The 19,728-nt window shown below is 42.3% G+C and overlaps 1 protein-coding gene across 1 annotated transcript in view; it reads right to left on the bottom strand.

The window, feature by feature from the left end:
* LOC132330286 (von Willebrand factor D and EGF domain-containing protein-like) overlaps positions 1 to 19,728 on the bottom strand; it is a 164,849-nt gene that overhangs the window by 118,153 nt on the left and 26,968 nt on the right. Inside the window, exons 2-3 of the mRNA XM_059852350.1 lie at positions 10,357 to 10,541; positions 265 to 490 (exon numbers count right to left, since the gene is read on the bottom strand). Coding sequence (XP_059708333.1) covers positions 265 to 490; positions 10,357 to 10,541 — 411 coding nt within the window. The remainder of the gene's footprint in view (positions 1 to 264; positions 491 to 10,356; positions 10,542 to 19,728) is intronic.

The following is a 19,728-nucleotide window of genomic DNA, read 5'->3' as shown; positions in this document are numbered from 1 at the left end:
TGGGAAAGGTTACACGTGAGCTGTAACCAAGCAGAGAACGCTTCAGCAGCACACACCAGATTACATTTTGCACTGGTAATAGGAGCTATTCTTCAGGAACACCTTGGATTGCCACTGATTTATTTCCTACACGCTCCGCGCCTTCGCGGGAGTGACGCTTGACTCGCAAGGTCACCGAGATGTGCACTGCAACCCCGGGGCCTTTGAGCACCCAGCCTGAGAGGCATAAGCAATCTTATTGATAAATTCTCTGCTGGTCCTCACCTTCTGCACAGTAGCCCATGCATCCTGGGGTGGGCTGCAGGAGATACACAAAGAACGCGCCGCAGTTCCTGACGGCGATGGGGATCTGGAACAGGCAGCAGTCCCTGGTGCCCCCAGAACCCTGCCAGGTGGCACAGCCCGTCAGCCTCTTGCTCTCCCCAGGAGCTGGCAGGGATTCAGACTTCAGGGACAGCCACACCGGGGCTTGGGTCCCACATTTGTTCATCTGAGGGTGCACACAAAGGAGATGTTTACATTTAAGGGTGGTAAGATTCATTTCAGGAAAAGGAATGGAATCTTGGGATCAGAGAACAAAGACTGACAAACACGCTGGAAAGAAGCATTTGATATGATCAAATTGATATCATTTGATATGATCAAATAAAATGCGAATGAAAAAAAATCCAAAAGGTTTGAAAACAGAGTGACTACAACCAAATGGACAGAGATTAAATGAGGGGCAGTGCAAGCAACCAAAACTTGCCAAAATTACTCCAATTAAGATCCTGAAATCAGAAAAGAAAAGTAAACAAAAACACAGAAGAAATGAAGCATTAAAAAAAAAAAACAAAAAGGAAAAATTCTGGTACCAACTGAAAACAATAAAAGTGAATAAGATGACAAGAAGTGCAGGGAAATGGACCAAAGCTTGCCCAAATAATCCTCACTGAAATCTTGAAACCAGAGAACAAAGTCCAACACACACTCTGGAAGGGAGATACGATCAAAAACAATGCAATTAAAAAAAACCCAGAAAATTTGGAAATGGACTTCAACCAAATGGACTGAGATTAAATGAGAGGCAATGAAAAGGACCAAAACTTGCCAAAATTACTCAAATTAAAATCCTAAAATCAGAGAAGAAAAGTAAATAGAGAAGAACCTAAAGAAATGAAATGTTAAAACCAAAACCAAGTGAAAACAATAAAAGTGAATGGGATGACAAGCAGTGCAGGGAAATGGATGGAAACTTGCCCAAATTGTCCTCATTGAAATCACAAGATTTCATTCCCTTCCCTGAAAGTGGCGATGACTAAAACCCAAGAGCCTGCATGAACCTGGAGGGTGAGTGAAAAAGCTGTGTAGGTGGGGATGAAAATGTCTTGCTCGGTTTTGAGAGGTGGCTTTACACAGATAAAATGCTTAAAGGATGCAATAACAGGATTCCAAAGTATTTTCCTCTGGTTTTAGTTGGTTTGTATGAAGAAGACGAAAGCATGAAAGCAGTCTAGGTCACCTGCCCCCAAACCAGCTGCCCTGCTCCTGACAGCTCCTGCCCTTCCAGCACACACTGGACATGTCTGTGGGGTCTGTACCTCTCCCTCACTCTTTAAGAGAGACACATATGAAGGAAGGACAAAACATATGTGCAGGATATGCATGACTTCACTTTCTAATTTTTTTTTAAATTTTATTTTTGCTTTCGGCTTTTATCTATTAGCAAATTCCCTGAATACAGAAAATCCCAAAGCAGAAGGCATTGGTCTTAAATGGTTTAAATGACAGCATGTTGAGTCATGGCCAGGAGAGACTGATTTCCATTTCCCAACTTAGGGATGTGTGTTCAGGAATCTCAGATCTGAGCTGCCCTCTGTACCTGTCAGGCTCTCTCCCCTGACTAAAGGAACACGGTTCTCTAAAGCTGTCTTTAATTTAAGCACCTCAGTGAGGAGATTAGGTGTAATCAGGGCTTTATTAAATATACAAAGCCAATTACAATGGTGACTCATTTTTCTGCACCATTACCTAGCATTTGCCAATATGCAAAGCACGGAGGTATTTGAGCTAAAGTTTGGAAATTATTACCAAATACTGACAATAATTTGCTCTCAGACATCAGTCATATTCAGCAGAGCATGACTGCTGCTGTCACTTTGCATTTCTTCAGCCAGTGACAGTGAACCATCTCTACTAGTCCAGCCTGGGGAACGTGATTCCTCCCACTGTGAGTGTTTGGCTATAAATCACATTGTGGGGGGAAAAAAACTCAAAACCCAGTATTTTTTTCCCATTGGTCCAGGTTTGCTGCTTCTCATTCAAGATCGAAAGTTATTTGTGACAGCAGGGGAAGCAGTGAAAGCCAAAGGATAAATTTATTAAGTCACGCACCAGTTCCCTCCTGCAGTTTGAGTTGTACCTGGGAGCTAAGTGAGCCAGGAAGCAGGGGCAGGGGAGAGAAGGGGTGCACACCTAGGAAACCCAGGGCAGTTGAAAAACAATCAACAGTGTGACATGGCACAGTCTGATTTCCATTTGGAGCTAGTTATTGTCAGGCTTCTGCAAACAAGGATTCCAGAGAGACACAACTGAAATTGTCCAAGGTCGTTGGTTTGGGGCTTTTTTCCTCCTGAAAAGTGGCAGCAGCTGAGCAGAGAGGCTGACCCTGCCTTCCCTGTTCGGTGTCCTGGTGGTCTTGCAGGTGGCACTGGAGCTACACAATACAGAAGCTCCCTGGGGAGGAGCAGCCTTCCAGCACTGTGCAGAAAAAGGGGGGCAACATAAAAATTCTTCTAGGTGGAATTTAGACCAATCCCTTCCCTTGGTTTCTTTAAAAGCCATGTTGTGTGTAAGTTTAAGGAGGTTTGTTCTGTTTGTTTATTTACAGCTTTAAGGGACATGGGTGTTTTTTGTGCTGGTAAAAATACAGATGATGGGAATTTATTGCATCCTGGTCAACTTCTGACCTGGAGTGCAAGATGTGGTGTGGAGAAGCACGTTTCCAAAGCATGCTTATGAGCACACACTTGTGATGACCTGGGAGAGTGGAAAAAAACCCCCAAAACCATCCAGAGAAGCAGCATGGGAGAAGAGAGAAGGATGGAAACTGAAGCTCTGTGGTCTCTGCTTCATCCTCATCTGGGTGTGATACCTGCAGCCTGAACTTCCTCTTACACAAGCAAACCACAAACTTCAGTGCCTCTGCATGTGTAAGTAAAGATTGCTGTACTGGAACATTCTTTTTGAAAGTGCACTAAAAGGCAGGTATTAGTGAGTGCACCCTGGAGGTGTTTGGAACCACACAGGCTGGAAGAATTAGTTATGGGGAGCAGGGCAGCAGGGATGAGTGAGCACTGGATTTCAGTGGATGTGTGCAAACTCAGAGAGTCTTGTAGGAAAGTGTTTCGTGAGGAGACACAGCAAAGCTCACCCACCCCAACTGAAAAAATACCCTTACAATTCTCTGTAAAAGAACTTTTGTTGCTTAAAATGAGCTATAGCATCCATCTGATGCTGCCTTTACCAATGTAACTGGTGCCAACACATCAGTGCTGCCTCTGGCTGGGCACACACAGTGCCTCAGTTTCCCTGGCTGCTTGACCTTGGGCAAATAAATCACTGACTCTGTGTGTTCCTCCCTTTCTTATATCTCAACCAGAGGTGGAGGTGGCTGAGATGGTAATAGCCTTTGGTGCCTTGCAGCAGTGCTGGGAAGATAGGTCATTAATGAGACACCCATCTCTCTGCTGTGCTGGGGGCCATGTAGATAAATAGATGTGAGTGCATTCTGGCTGTGAAAAAAGACAGAAAGTGATCCATATATAAAACTGGGCCTGGATCTCTTGTTAACACACAGAGGAAAAACTGAAATGCTGGAAGAAGAGGATGGTGGTTTTCCTCCTCTGTTTTATCCTCAGCAGAAGTCAGTGAGCCATTTCAGGGCTGGAGAAAGTGTGGACTGGCATCACAGACGTCAGAGTGCAGCTTTTTGATAAACCCCCACTGGGATCTCCTGCATTTGCCCTGGCCAATCTTGCACTGAAACCACTTGAGAGACAGTTTGTTATAAAAAATGCACAAATTACAAGCAATGACCAACCCTTATGAGGCTAAAAAAATCAGACTGTGAGACAGCAAGTCATTGCAACAAACTGTGATACAGGATTATAGGCTGGCCAAGGAAGGATTTTGGTACAAATCAAGTATTTCTGTTTTCCTGGCAGCTCTAGGACAAACATGAATTTATTTTCTGTTATGAGCTGCATGTGGTCCTTCTGAGTCAGGCAAGTTGCCACACACTAGCCAAAAGGATTTGCTGCATGAGGCCTCTGTGAATTAGAAGACAGACCTGGGAAGACAAGGGCAAATGTATATTCATGTGTTCAACCAGCAGTAGAGATAAGAACAGAAAAAAACCCCCAACAAACAAAACAAAAAAAAGTAAAGAAACCTAGAAGAATATTCTAGAAGAGGAGGTTTCAAAGAGCCAAAATTTTCAAGTCCCTACTGTGGCATGATTTGCATTGAATTTTGTAGCTGTCACTTGGGAGAGTAACCAGAAAATTGAACACAGAGGCAGCAAATGATTGGCATTAAAACAGAGCATTTACCTGCACTGCCTGCAGTCACTGCTGCTCTAAGGGTATTGGAGAGGTGTGGGAGTCTCACAGCCCTCCCCAGCAGCATTTCCAAAAGGAAGGAGGAATTACACAGCTGCCTCTATGGGAGAGCAAACTCCACAGGTTTAGGTGTCCAGTGACACAGCTTGCACAAAGGAGAACTTCAGCACAGGAGGGACACATCAGGCTGTTGGCAGCCTTCTTTAGTATCTTTCCATACTTTATCCAATTGTAATTAAATGATGTTTTTAATCTTCAAAGCATTTTATAAACCTTACCCAATTAATCTTTGCAACACCTCTATGTGGCAGGTAAGCATTCATTAAGTATTTTTGATTCCTAATTAGACGCCAGATAATAATTTAAACAATCCAATTTAGAAAACCTAAGCAATAAAAAAAAAGTTTTCTCCCTTTGCCAAAAGAAGGGAACAAGCCATTATTGTTTAATCCAATGATGTCTCCTTCCATTTGCTTGGGGTTTGGAGTATCAACCAGTTTGATTGATTGGACAGTGTAGTTCTTCATAATTGCACAAAGAAATCAAGCTCGATTGTTCTTGTCACTTGGGTATTGCTGGAATTATGCTGTTAAAAATAAGTAGCACCATATGTGAGGAATGCATTGTTTTAGTTGGATGGAGATGGAAGGCTTTTGGGTGTGCTGCTGGTTGGCAGTTAAAGCATTATGATTTTGCATCTGTTATCCACTCAAAACTTTACTTTAGCTTTTTTTTTTTTTAATTTCTTTGTAGTTAGTTAAAGTAAATAAGTTTGGGCTTTTTTTTTTTTTAATTTCAGACTGGGGCCAAACTCCACAGAAATCAGTTTATGTCAGGAATATCTGTAGTAGCAATTAAGCTGGTGCTTGTCTTGCTTTTCTTTTAAGCACATGCCTACGAACAATAAAGGCTGTAATTGTAATTCCTACAGAAGGGGTTTTGCATGTCTGAAAAACAAGCAAGAAAAACAAAGGCTCTTCATACCTAGCATTATGATTGGGAATATTCACGTAAGTGTTCAAGAAAGAATTACAGATTAAATAGTACCTTGAAAGTGTCACTTGCTTTTAAATTCATAGAACAATTGCAAATCAAAGTGGGGCTGGATCCAGAGCAAAATAATAATTGAAACAAAATAATAAATTTATGGCATGCAGCTGAGGTGCTATGTTTTGATTGTGAGTATAAAATGTTCTAGAAGGTGTTAAGGAGGAGGGAATGAAACTAAGTATGGAAAAATAAATCTTCTCCTCTAGGACTGACATATTAAGCATCATGAGCAGGTTAGATTTGCTGTGCTTTAACATGACCTTGTTTTATACACCAAAGATTAGCATTTAAGCCTGTGTTTGATCCTAATATACATGTAAAAAAGTAGACCTATAGTGCTAAAAATGAAACTGGAGAGAAAATACCAACCCTTACTGCATAACACGTCCTCCATTTACATGCACATTTGCAGTTGCACATGAATTTAGAGCATGCTCAGATTTGGAGAGGGTTTTGCTCATTTAGAGGATGAAATTTCTGAAGAAGGGTACTGGAAGTTATCTTGATAACCCATCACAGGCAGCTGTTTGTAGAGGGTGATCTTGTCCCCCAGTGAGTTGCAGCTGGACCAGTTGCTGAAGATTGGAGGTTGGCCTGATCTTGACAGGCCACACCTGTAACCAATAAGCACTAGTGATAAAAGTATGGAAAGAGGAGTGAGAGGAGTCAGATTACTGCTGCAGGGACCTGGAACAGGCAGTGTGTAGAGGGGCTGCCTGTAAGGAACATCAGGAAGGTATGAAGCTCTGACAATACAAAATCCTTGCACTGTGATGATGCTAGGACTTTTGAAATCTAAGACAACAGCTATTATTGGACATTTCTCAGACAGAGTCTCATATCCATAAGTAGCCTGTAGAAAAGCTCACTACAGAATTGTGTGTGCCAAGAAATTGCAGTTATGGGGCTGGCTCATGGAGAGAAATTAATTTAAATCACAGAATCACAGTCTGTGGGGCTGGAAGGGACCCACAAGGATCATCAAGCCCAAATCCTGGCTCTGCACAGGACAACCCCAAGAGTCGCACCAAGTGCCTGAGAGCCTTGTTCAAAAGCCTCTGAGCTCTGTCAGGATCTGTGGATCACTTCCTTGCAGTTCTTGGAGCTGTGACCACTTCCCTGGGGAGCTTGTTCACTGCCCAGCCACCTCTGGGGAAAGAACTTTTTCCTAATATCCAACCTAAACCTCACCTGACACAAATTCAGGCCATTCCCTCGGGTCCTCTCACTGTCACGACAAAGAAGAGATCAGTGCCTGCCCCTCCTCTTGCCCTCACAAGAAAACTGAACAGCCCAGAAGTGTCTGACTCCAGAAGTCTCTGAACCAGGGGTTGCTGGAGTTTGTTAATGTGCAAAAATGAAATTATTCCCCTTTCCTGCCATTCCCTCCAGCAAAAGACATTCAGCTGCTGGTGAGGGCAAGCACCTGGGGCCAGTGGAACTTTTCCACAGGAAGAAGAGAATTTTCAGCCCATTTCTGGCTTTCCAGTGAGTGTGGTGTGGCATTTGAATTTGCATTACAGGCAGCAGCGTGCACTGCTCTGCTGTCATCCACAGATTATCTTTTATCTGACTGTGGAGCAGAGCTTCAATAACATTAGTGTGTGATGCTCCCTCACATTTCTTTTTAATGTTTGTGCCTCCCATGGGGTTTGCCCATATGTACATGTATCCAGGTGTATGCATATAGCCTGTGTTATTTGAATGCAGAAGCTGGATTTTCTGTAATTGATGTATGTTTTCCCATATTGGCTGTTAAGTACTTCTCTGTCTTTTTAATAGATTTTCTGTCGAGCTTTAATTTTTTCCATCTTTTGTTCTTCTTCTGAAGGTCATTTTACTGTGGTCTGGCTACGTCTGTGCATTGTTTCTTAATTCTTAATACACTGCCTTAATCTTGGTAAAAGCTTCACTATGCTTTTTTTCATTCAGTGTTTTTGCCTGGCACAGAAGATTTGGCAGTTCTTGAAGAACAAACCATGATCTGTAGCAGCCTCAACATATGAGGTTCCAAAATTTGCAAATTTTTATTGGGCTTCTACTACAATACATTTTTGGATAGGGAAGTGGTTGTGGCCAGGAGGGCATGTCCAGGTTCTGGTAATTGCTGTGACTCCTTTGGGAGCACGGGGGGAAAGGCAAGGAAGAAATAGAGGGAGGAAGGTCAGGATCATTTGTTACCTGCCCTGAGAAATTCAGCAGGCAAAGCCTAAATTGGAAAGCTCCTTCAATCAAAAACATTTTGCCACTGGAGGAATAAGTTTATGGACAGCAGTTGGATTCAAGGCATGGCAAGTTCAGCAGTGCAATTAATATTTTCACTTTCTCTGACATAAAAGCTTTTGGGTTTTTCTTCTGTCTCTTTTTTTTTTTTTTTTCACTCTGTAGCTTGTGGGGTTTTCTTCTGTCTTTTCTCCTTTTTTTTTCCCTTCTATTTTAATTAAATGAGTGGATGAGAAGCAGCTCCTTAAGAGCTGTTGCTCCTTTTCCATTGCAAAGTTTGCTGTGCCCCTGAGCTGTGGCAGGGCTGCATTCTGGGGCTCTCACACCCCTCTGTGTGACCTGCTTCTCCTCTCTGCTGAGTCCAACTCTTCCTGTGCTCATGAAACAACGTGCAGACAGGGACATCTTTTTGTTCTGGAGTTTTATTTCATGGAAAGACTCAGAACTCAGGCTGTCTGGAGGAGTCAGGCTGTGGGGGCTCCCCTCCCTCGTGTCCCCCAGCACGTGCCATTTGTCCTCCCACACTTCTCCCACACACTCCAAATCTCCATTATGGCTTAAATCCCTCCTGAGCTCAGCTGGGTGACAGGAATCCTTACCTACCAGCACCCTGAATTAAGAAGTTAATCTCATCTATTGATAAACAGCTAATTGTATCTGGCCAGTATCAACACGATATCACTGGGAATATATTTTACAAGGTGCTGGAGTAATGTCCTTTTTAATTCTGCAACCGTATTTTCAGGCTTTATTTGGTCTCTTTTCTCTTCTATCTGTTCAGGGTTTTGTCTTTGACTTTTTTAATTAAAATCAGCTCTCTCCAGCCAGACTGGAATGTCCAATAATAACTGCTTATTAAGGAGTGGAAGCTGCACAGTTATTAATTTAAATTATTTTGTTCCAGAGGTTTTTCTGAAATTAAATGGAAAACCAAATCAAACAATGATTTAATTAAGTGGAAGAGATAGAATGTAGAGGCAGATTTAGAAGGTGAAGATCTAAAAGAAGTGTATTCTTTCAGTTTTGACATCTAACAGATGTAATCCTTCATCAGCGTGGCGAAGCAGAGATTTACTGTCATTCAGAGGATAATGAAGAAACCAATGGCAAGAATTATGTTACAAGATAAGAAACTAAAATAATGAATATACCTTCACAAACCTGAATGAAAAACTCCAGAGAAGAGATTAAAAGAAACAAAAGCATGCATTGTTAGAAAGCAATCTCATACAGCTGAGCATTGCTACGCACTCAGAATTGCTGAAATATAATGAAAAATTAAATAATATTATAGAATATGTAGGTACACTTATAGAGCAATCTGAAAAACTTCATAGTGCATTGGGATGTTTGAGGATGTCATGAAATTAATCTTTCCATAATAATCCCACCACTTTATTAATGTCAATAAGATTTATAGCATATATATGCAGAGTGTTAAAAATTTTACAGAAATAACAACTATCTCTTTTAAGACAAACTTCAGTTGTGATGAGTTCACTGGTCCAGTTTGAATGTATATAAAATGTTTTTGCTAATTTTGAGAGGGTTCTCCAGCTAGAGTAGAATCACCCCATATTGCCATACCCTGGCACTCTAGGTTGAATATTTCATCTTTTAAGTAAGTTATGGTAATTAGTTTATTCATTTCTGACTAATTTTGTTTAACTTTGTTTGAAATTATGCTAACCTCCTGAAGCTGGGATATTTGAGGTGGCAGTGACTTTAGTGAGGGGCTCAAGTTGCTCTGGCAGCAATGGTTGCAAGTTAAACATAATTGTCATACATATTAAACACAGATAAAACCAGATAATTATTGTTTTGTCTCTTTTATAGAGAGTGGTGGAGGGTTTTTTGCTCCACAAAGCCATTAGCATACTTATGAAACTAAAGAATGAAAGAATTGATTCAATGCAGAAAGAGATTCAACTTTAGCTTTTCCTTCAGTTTCCCCAAAGATCTCTTTAAATATTATTTCTTCTGATTTCTCCCTTCTGATTTCATCAGCAGAAGAAATCCCTAACTCCTAATAATTTACATGGGAGAAGAGTCAGGCTGCAGAGTCCATTCTCAAAGCCATACAGTTGCTTGGAAAAAGCACAGCTTGAGGTGACATATATGGTTTACTAAAAATCTCTCTGTGGAGTTGGAAAACACCTGGCTTTATGCTATATTTCCTAGCCTGGTTGAATACTGCCTGATCCATGGGGATCCTGGACTGATGACCTTGCATGTGACAGTGGTATTGCTGGTTTTGATGGTGGTGGTGCTGGTTTTGTGGCTGTTATTCTTGTAATTATTATTATTATTAATATTATTATTATCATCACCATCATTCAAGTGCTTTTCCCATTACCACCCCCCTATGTGCTTTTCCCATTCCCACTGGATACACAGCCTAGGACAGCACAGAGAGGGATGGGGAGGAACCCCCCAGAGGGTTTATAGCAGCTCCCCAGGGGAGAGCTCAGGTTCTGCTGACCTCGACACATCTGGTGGGCATCTCCACGGGCCGCTGGCCGAGCATGAGGCGGTACCATGCTGGTGGCAAGGAGTGGTCACACACCAGCTCCTGGCTGGCCACCCTCTGCAGCTCCAGGGAGTCGAAGGTGGTGCTCCTGCGGGGGTTGTGGAGGATGCGGTGTCCCCCCGGCCAGCACTCGGGAGCTGGGGAGGATGGAGAGGGCAATGAGTCATTTGTTAATCACTTTAATTCCACTGGACCCTTTAATTTGCTCTAATTCCACTTTCTTTAGGTTGGAAATGAGGGTGTGTGTTCTATTCCCATCTGTTAGAGGTGGGCAGTTATCTTCTGTTCATTGGGCAGTTTTCTTTATCTCTTCCACAAACCAATCCTCCCTCCAGGAGCTCTCTGCTGTTAATGGGCCATTAATTGTTAATTATCTTCTGTTCATGGGCCATTGAGTGTCACTGCCTGGCTGATCAAATTCCATCATCCCACGGGGAGATGCTCCGCCCAGGAGGAGGAGCCAAGAATTCCTACTTGGATACAATCTGAGGTTTAGAACAGCACAGCAGCCTTTGCCCACTGCATTCCCAGAGGAGCAGCTTTCTCCTGCCCTGCATTCCCAGAGGAGAGCAGGCCCATCTCCAGCAGCCCTGGAGCTCCAGAGGAAAACTCCCCCCTTGTGCAGGATCCCTGCTCCAGCAGAAGCACAGCTGGTACTGCAGGAAGGCTGAGCCACCCTGGGATGGGACTGTGCCACCACCCCGAGCCACCCTGGGATGGGACTGTGCCACCACCCTGAGCCCCCTGGGATGGGACTGTGCCACCACCCCGAGCCACCCTGGGATGGGACTGTGCCACCACCCCGAGCCACCCTGGGATGGGACTGTGCCACCACCCCGAGCCACCCTGGGATGGGACTGTGCCACCACCCCGAGCCACCCTGGGATGGGACTGTGCCACCACCCTGACACACAGGGTGTCAAGGCATGCTCTGACTCTGTCAGGTGGGGTATTTTATTTTTTTTTTTTGTACTATGGCATTTGTATTTTAATTTTCCTAGTAGAGAACTGCTATTCCTATTCCCATACCTTTGCCGAAGAGCTCCTTAATTTCGAAATTTTAATAATTTGGAGGGAAGGGGTTTACATTTTCCATCTGAAGGAAGGCTCCTGCTTTCCTTAGCAGACAGCTGTCTTTTCCAGCCTAGACAATCCTATATCCTTTTATGTTCTGATTCTTTTTAGGATTGGGATAATATTCAAGGCACACAAGTCTAGATTTAAATATATAAAGGTGCAAGCTTAGTAACATAAAGATTTTCGTTATCTAGATTTTCATCATATCTGAATCAGGACCAAACCCCTTTCAACTTTTAACATGATTTCAGCCTAATTTTAGGGATTAACATCTGAGTGTCTCCTCCTCAGAAATCAAGTAGTGTTTTGAGGTTCCAAAGCCTTGTGACCTTTGAAAGTATGTGGGGTTTTAATTTAATTTACTACATGCATGAACTATTTAATCATGATATAAATTGATGCTCAAGTACAAAGTGCTCTTCACATGCTTTTAAATAAGTGCTGAGAAGATTCAGAACAAGAAATGTTGAAAAGACAAAAAGAAAAAAAGAAAAGGTATGAAAACAACAGTAAAGGGTTTTGAGAAATCAGCTCAAGTTAGTCTTGCAAATATTGAAGCCACAGGTCAGACTTGCTTGGGTTTGGCATAAAGCCAAGCACATCAGGGCTTGTGTGTGTGCATCTCAAAGTCTGAATCAAACCTGCTGCCCCTTGACGTGTGCTTGTTTACTCACCTGCCCTGTTTATATTCATACATTTCTTGACTGTTTTACAGAATATTCAATTTTCTTCTCACCTCATAAAAAGAAGCCTTATGGTGATTCTGTTAGAAGTTGTTTATCTCCAAAGAGCTGAGCAAAAATGGCCTTTTCTTGGTTATCTGAGCCATTCCTTGATGAGGCCAGGTCCCTTTTGCCCACGTCAGCCCTGCAGAGTGGGCACAGGAGGGGACAGAGGTAGAGCTGCTCTGCTCTGGGCCTCAGCAACAGAAGTCTCAGCTAATTTCTTGCTGCAGTATCTTTAATTGCTAATGATGATGTAAGAGGCAGAGGCCACATCACAGGAATTGCACAAACTGGCAGTTAGCAAAATCACCTCTTTTCACTGTAAATAGAGCTTATTTATGTGGCACTGTTGACAGAGAATAAGACCCCTCCCCACAACGTAATTTTTCAAATGTCACTTTTCAGATTGTAACTCTGCTTTAATATTGCGCCAGTGGCGCTCTGAAACACATTTATCATTTTTTATTTTATTGACAAGATACTCAGAAGGTCAAAGCCAATCCATTTATGGCAGTATTTTTAAAGATTATTTTGATTGTGCCAAAGGCAAGGCAATGGTTTACAAGACAAATGGGGACAAAATGTAGCGTAACCAAGGCTTTATTGCAATTTTCAGGGAACTCAACTGTCAAAGTCATTGCAATTCCAATGCAAAATTCTGCTGAATTAATACAATTGCCTTTTTAAATAAAAAAGAAGTGCCCTAAGCTTTTCTTTCCTATATGTAAGACATTTCAGAGAGGGAACACTTGGAAATATTGCACCTCTAATTAAATATGGGATCAAATTCCTTCCCTCAGAAGTCCTTTCTGGAGACCACATGCAGACTGTCCTTTGCTAATTCCCAGCCCAAGGGAAGAGGTGACATTTCAGCAGACCAACTATTTTACAAAAATGAAAAGTTTACCCTATATTTAAAACCCCTTAAAAAAATGCAGACCCTTGCTGACCCCTCCAGTACCACTCAAGACTTCAGGAGTGTTACTGGGAACAGAATCTTGGCTCCTGATGCTTTTGCTTGCCTGACTTAGCTCTTGTCTGAACAAAAGGAAAAAGAATGTAAAAGCAAACAGCTCTTTGCACGGTATTGCCACAGGAATCTTGCAAGGATATTGTAATATAATTAATTGCATTCACTCTCTCAATAATAATAATATCAAATAGTGCCTTTAGATGTAACTAATAGCCTTCTGCTTGATATGTATTAGCTATAATCCAAATTCACACCACATGTTGTGGTCTTACCAGTGATTAACTACTCTGTCTAAACAATGCAAATATATCAGACACTGACACACGGCTAATTATTTTTCATCCCTTGCATGGTTTTGTTTGCAGTAGTTTAGAAAAGGCTTTCTCACATCATCACCAGAGGAACTGAATGCTGCAGATGGGCCTGGCAAAGGCCAGGGAGGCACTTGGAGGAGCACATGGGAGACACCTCCAAGGTCCCTCAGGAGAGGGGTGTTCATCCAGTAAATTTAACAGGATTTGGGACAAAAAGCCATGTGTTTGGTCCCAAAGGAGCCCTGGCTCAAGCAGCCTCCTCTGAAGGAGTGTGTTACCCTGAGTTCACTGCCAGAGTGTGTTTATGTACCTGTGCCTGGGTTTAGTTGTGCTGGGAGGCTGTCACTGAGGAGGCAGGATGGCAAATTGATCTGCTGTCACTCCCCTGGAGCCAGCCTGACGGGTTCTGTTCCCTGCCTGACACAGAGCAGACCCTGGTGGCACAAAAAGCCTCGCCCAGGTTTTGCAGTGAGCCATGAGCAAAACAAACCCTCAATTACTGAGCTCCCCTTGTAAAATGGTGCTTATTATGGCCCCGTGACAGGGTGATTGTAAACTTTAACATGCAAATTGCAGGCTGTGCTGCGAGTTAATTACCACTGGCTTTCCTGCAGAAATAAATGAATAAAGGCATCAATGTAATCAGACTTTATTATAAAAATGTTATTTAAAAGAAAACAACAAGAAGGCACAGCTGAGCCCCGTTGGTTCTTCATCTGAGAGATGTCCACTTGTACCTTGTGGTGTCTGCAGCTACATCCAAATCAGATGAAACTTTCCTGTTCATTTTGAATTCAAGTGTAGGTGTCAAGCTTATGGACAACCATGAAGGGCTCAACATCCCAGCTGTCCCCCTTCATGTCCACATTCTTGTCTAGTATAGAACCAGTGTTACTTTGGGCTATGCAGATTAGGTTGTCTTAAAAAGGAAACAATTATTTTATTAAGAGAACAAATTTAATTTAATCCAGCACTATTCCTACTACTGTATTTAAGGGGCTCATGAGGAAAAAAAAACAAACAAAAAAACCTGGCTTTTTAGGGAACTGGTCATTATGACCATTCTGCTTTCCTTCAGGAAGAAATTAAACATTGCAGTGAGATTTTGTGGCTCTCTATCCAGAGCTTCTGGAATTAAATGCTGGATGTACCTGGTGCTTTAGTCTCCTGCAAAGAGCTGCTTCTTGAACTACCATCAACTCAATATCAGCAAGGAGCTGTTGCTAAGACATAAGCATTTGTTTGCTTTACTATAGACTCAAAAGCTTTTTTTTTTTTTTTTTAATGTAAGAATTTTTTGTCAGAATGTTGTGGCAAGGAGACCCTGAGTAGCTCCTTTTTGACACTGAAAGCAAACAAATAATAGTAGCTGCTGTATCTGCTAAGTGAAAATGACATTTGAGTAGCTCTGGTGGTGTGATGGAGCAGGTTCCTTGGGGGAAAGCCTGTCTCCATCGAAGCCATGAGGAATGCTGCTGTTAATGCCTGGGTGTTAGGAGTCATCTGTTAATGTGTGGGAAAGGAGGGGCAGCCTGTGGGCTCTCTGGGGAGAGGAGAGCCTCCTGCAGAAGGCAGAAGCATCCAGAAATATCCCATGGAAAATGAGCAGGGGATAGATATCTGAACTGAATGGGCTGCTGTGGGCAGGGGGTTTGGCTCTCAGCTAAAGGAAATGTCGATGTGACCACAGCTGGAGGGAGATATTTGTGTCAGCAGGTCCTGGGGACAGCCTGGAAGCCAATTCTGTGCTGGCCAATATTGAACCAGGTGGCAGTGAGGCTGCACAGGGCCCTACAGGAACCAGCCAAACGTGAGTATGGAAAGGTGAACATAGGGCATCACTTTGGGAGACTCCCTGCTTTGGGATACCCTCCCTACCTGCCCACACATTTAACACCCAAAACACCCACTGCTGTTTCAAGCAGGTTGGTAGCTGGATGCTCTGCAGACAGCTGAGTCACCTGTACACTTTTGGGCAGAGGTATTGGTGAGAAAAATGCTGCTTTGGGTCTTTTTGCTGAGGGTCTGTGCCTCCTGCTCATGGCCATGGGAAGAAGCATCAGCTATAACAGAGATAAAGCCAGGAAACTTAAGAGTGGCAGGCTGAAAAATCATAAGGAAATAACTTGCTAAACCTTTGCTTTCATTTCTAAAGACAGATGAGAACAAGTGTAATAGAGCTTTACCTGTCCCTCTTGCTCCCAGTAAATATCAGTGGCTTAGGTGGAGGAAGGTTTAAGAAGTTGTGAGATTTTGTTTGTTTGCTTTGAATAGCTGCTGCAAATCAAATAATATCAATAGGTGATGGCAGCCAGGAAACCCTGCAAGAAATATAGTCCACAAGCCTGAGGTGCATGTTTGCTTTGGGCAAAGCCACACAATATATCTAAAGGGCATTCTAAAGCCTTGGGAAATAGCTGGCAAATTGTAAAATAACTTTTGTGTGGAGGGTGATTGAGAAGCCAGTGACTGATGCAATGCTAACCAAGAGCAGCATTTGGTGATGGGCTGTGATTGCTCTGTGACCAGGAATGATGGGTCCCCACATGCAGACTTCCTTCTTGCCATCATCTCCCATATTGTGGGAACTCAATCTGGAGTTTGCCCCAAAAATACACGTAGGCATATGCATGTAAGCATACATACATTTAAAAAAATATGTATTTCAAATTATGTATGAGTACTCGTATTTTTGACATTTGTATGACATACAGTAAATTTTGGAGGTCCCTCCCTCTGTGGCAGGTTTTCACATTTCTGCTTTTTGTTTCTTGCAGTCCACAGGGTAACAGAACCTTTCTCATTGTATTTGACTTCCTCTTCACAGGAAAATTATGAAACATTTTCATTTAGAAAACTCATTCTGAAATGCTGAGGCTAATAAGCCATAACTCCAAATTAATTGCAGACAAAGGATGTGTTCCCTTTCTTCTATTTCTGTTTTAGAAACAGAAGGAAACATTTTAATCACCAGCCAGTTCTGCGCTCAAGGGCTGGATTTCAGTGAGGTAGAAAAGCTCAGGTAAGAACTTCTGAAGCTTTCAGCATGTCAGTGCCATCACTTCCCCATATTGTCATTTACCACCCATTGAAAGAGAGTTTGTGGAGAGAAGGAAAGGCAGATGTTGGGAAAAGGAAATTCTTTCCAAGCTCTTAATGGATGTGTTCAAAATAACAGCAGAATCCAACCCATCTGACAACATTTAAAAATTCCTTTTGGTGGTTGCACTTTCCAGGTGAACAAACATCTGTTAGTAGATATTTGTAGCTAAGGAACACCTGACAGTTTATTAAAGATAAAAGTTCCTGCCCTTATTTCTTATAATACTTTAAAGATTTTGCTTCAATTATTCTTCCTGCTCATGATAAAAATTTTCATTCTTTATGATAATCAGAGGCAGAAATTTGTTGTGGATGTGACAGTGATCACTACATTAAAATGCTTGAACCATGAGTGCTCCTCTGAAAGATAAAACATAATAACTGTATTAAAAAACCTTGATAGGTAATAAATAAAGCTATTTTCAGAGATTTCTGAAGCAGAGGAACCTCCTACTGAACTGAAATGATAAGGGAGCCCATTGTACAAACACCACACACTTGAAATGGCCAGATCTTGAACAAGTCACAAAGCATTCATAAGGCAAAATTGATAGAGATAAATGAGCCATTGTGCAAAATGAATGTAATTATAGAAATTTTGACCCAGGAAGAGGCAAGAGGCTGAGCACCTGCTGAAAGAATATGACATGTTATTTGTATGGAATAACAGGCAGATCTGAGGAAAAAAAAAACAACCTACAATCTGGAGGTGTTGCTTTCTAATGCATCTGAATTTCATTTTTCTGGGAACAAGGTCACTTGTCATCCTGGTCTTCTATGGAGCAAAGCAATAAACTATTGACAAACCAAGGGCCAACGCTCAGCTCCAGAGCAAACAATTATTTATTCACACTCCTATCTCTTATCTTGCCTTGCATTTCTATTTTTAACTTGTGGTTTAGAAAGGAGGAATTGATTATGTAAGATATTCTTCTAGTTTGTGCATCCCCTGAATAATTTGCAGAACAATGAGCTGCACACAGCTCCCACAGGAGGATGCAGGGACAGGCAGAGAAGCATTTTGTCTGGGGCCAGGGGAGGTGTCAGGAGGGGCTGATCAGATAGGTGAAAACAAGGGGTCCCTGTGGAGAGTGTGAGCAAAGTCTGAGTATCTTCCTGGCAGCTTACAGTGGATTTTGGAGAACTGTCACAGCAGATGGGATGGACAACACTTTCTTCAGTGTTCTATAAATAGGGCAGATGAAGGAACTTTTTATTTTCGGGGACAATGCATGTGTGGCCAACTGAGGTAAATGAGCCAAGAAGTGTCCAGCAGAGTTGTTTTCCTTTAAAATGCTTCAATCTGCAAGAATCACTGTCTGGCATGTCTCATCGATGTGGAAATTGCTCATGGATAGTGTGGTGGACACAAAAAGGACAGGAAATGTCACATGGTTAAAAAGCAATGGGCAGATGTACAGGCCAGGTGAAGCTAGTGCACCTGCTTTGCAAAATGCAGCCTCATTTATTAAAGTGTGCCAGTTAGAAAAAACACAAAAGCCAAATTTTGTCAATAGCTCTATTTTATTTGACCAAGTCTCCTCCTCACTCATTCTGGCTCAGTCCTAAAGCCAGGAAGGCTGATAGTCTGAACACAGAAATCACTATTGCTGTGTCACAACAGAATTCAAAGCCTCATAAATTTCCTCAAGTTATCTCTAAGTTAATCATTATGCCTTTAAGGGCTTCTCCATAAAAATCAATAAAAAGAAAATTATAATTATTGTTATTGATTGCTCTATTTTGCTTTCATCCCTCAGAATGAAAAAGTGAAATCAAAGGAAAAGGTTCTTTCTTACCTCCTAATCTCAGCTGAGCATACAGTCACAAATGTAGCTTTCCTAAATAGAAGCAACAAAAACAAACTCACAGGTTTTGATTTTAGAAGCCACTGGGCTCTATTCAGATGGAAATTTGATTTCCATGGAGAGCTGGAGGTGTTTCTACACCTCAGCTATGACACTGGCTAATTACCATTCGCCAGCCACACATTTTCCAGACTGCCCCCACGGATAATGCTGAATTTTGGCCACATTTTCCTGCACTTCCCCAATGCAGTGCTGGATGTGGGTGATATTGTGCTGGGGAAAGTGTCAGCACTCCCTTGCTGTCAGTGTTTGCAGGCTGCAGCACAGGCTGGTGAGCAGATAAGGGGACTCTGAGTGCAGGCAGCTCAGCGCTGCCAAATTCCAGGTCTGCACGTGTGTCCTGGGTGTGATTCAGCTCCTATTGGATGCAGGGTGACCAGGCAATTTTTCCTGCTATTGTTTTGCTATTATTCATTGCTATTATTCATCCCATTCACTGGCACAACAGTTGCTTCAGCCTCTCACGTGTTTATAATGGGCTTTTCTGTCAGGGCTCTGGCATTTAGGATGAATGGCTGGGTTCCCTCTTGCCTTTGGAGTAAGGCTGTATTTGTTACAGTGCTGCAGCAATGCACACAGACTACTGCACTAACCTGGAAGGATCTCTCCACTAAAATTTAGGTTTTCTTTGACCCTGTCCTGCATCCCCTCGTGGGCTATGTGAAACTTGGAGAGAGTTGATATGAAACTGTCTCGAGCACATAGCAGCTCCTGCTGTGGATGCAAAACGTTCTTCTCATGCATTATAGCACTCTGGATGGATTTAAAAATATTGAAATAAAAGGTCATGAGCTAGAAATAGCCAGCAGCCTGCCTGGACACTGTGATAAGATAAAGCTGTGTACTCCCAACTGTGGAATTGCGACATGAAGCCTAATAGATTTCTAAAATCCAAATTTATCAGCAATCCTCACTGTTTGTTTCCTCAACTTTTGAAAGGCACTGATTCTGTACATATAGTCATGGTATCTTCAAACCTCAAAGAAATCAGTGCCTTCCTCCCATGGAAACAGGGTTGTGTCAGTTCCAGCCAGCATTTTCCTTGGGCCATGATGGAATTCCAGGGAATCTCACACACCTGGTTGTGTGTCTAGCACATGACAGAGGTCTGGTAATGCCTATTCACACCATGAAACAGCAAGGCTTTCAGTTCCTCTATGTAAAAACCTCCAGCTAAATGTATTTGCTATTCTTATTTGAATAGCAAGTACATTTCTTTTTGAATTTAATTCTCAGTTCTAACAGGCACTGATTTTCCTTTTTTT

This window comes from Haemorhous mexicanus, chromosome 8 (genome assembly GCF_027477595.1).
Source record: "Haemorhous mexicanus isolate bHaeMex1 chromosome 8, bHaeMex1.pri, whole genome shotgun sequence".
NCBI lineage: Eukaryota > Metazoa > Chordata > Aves > Passeriformes > Fringillidae > Haemorhous > Haemorhous mexicanus.
Note: the sequence above shows the minus strand (reverse complement) of the source record. Positions and strands in the feature narration are given on the sequence as shown.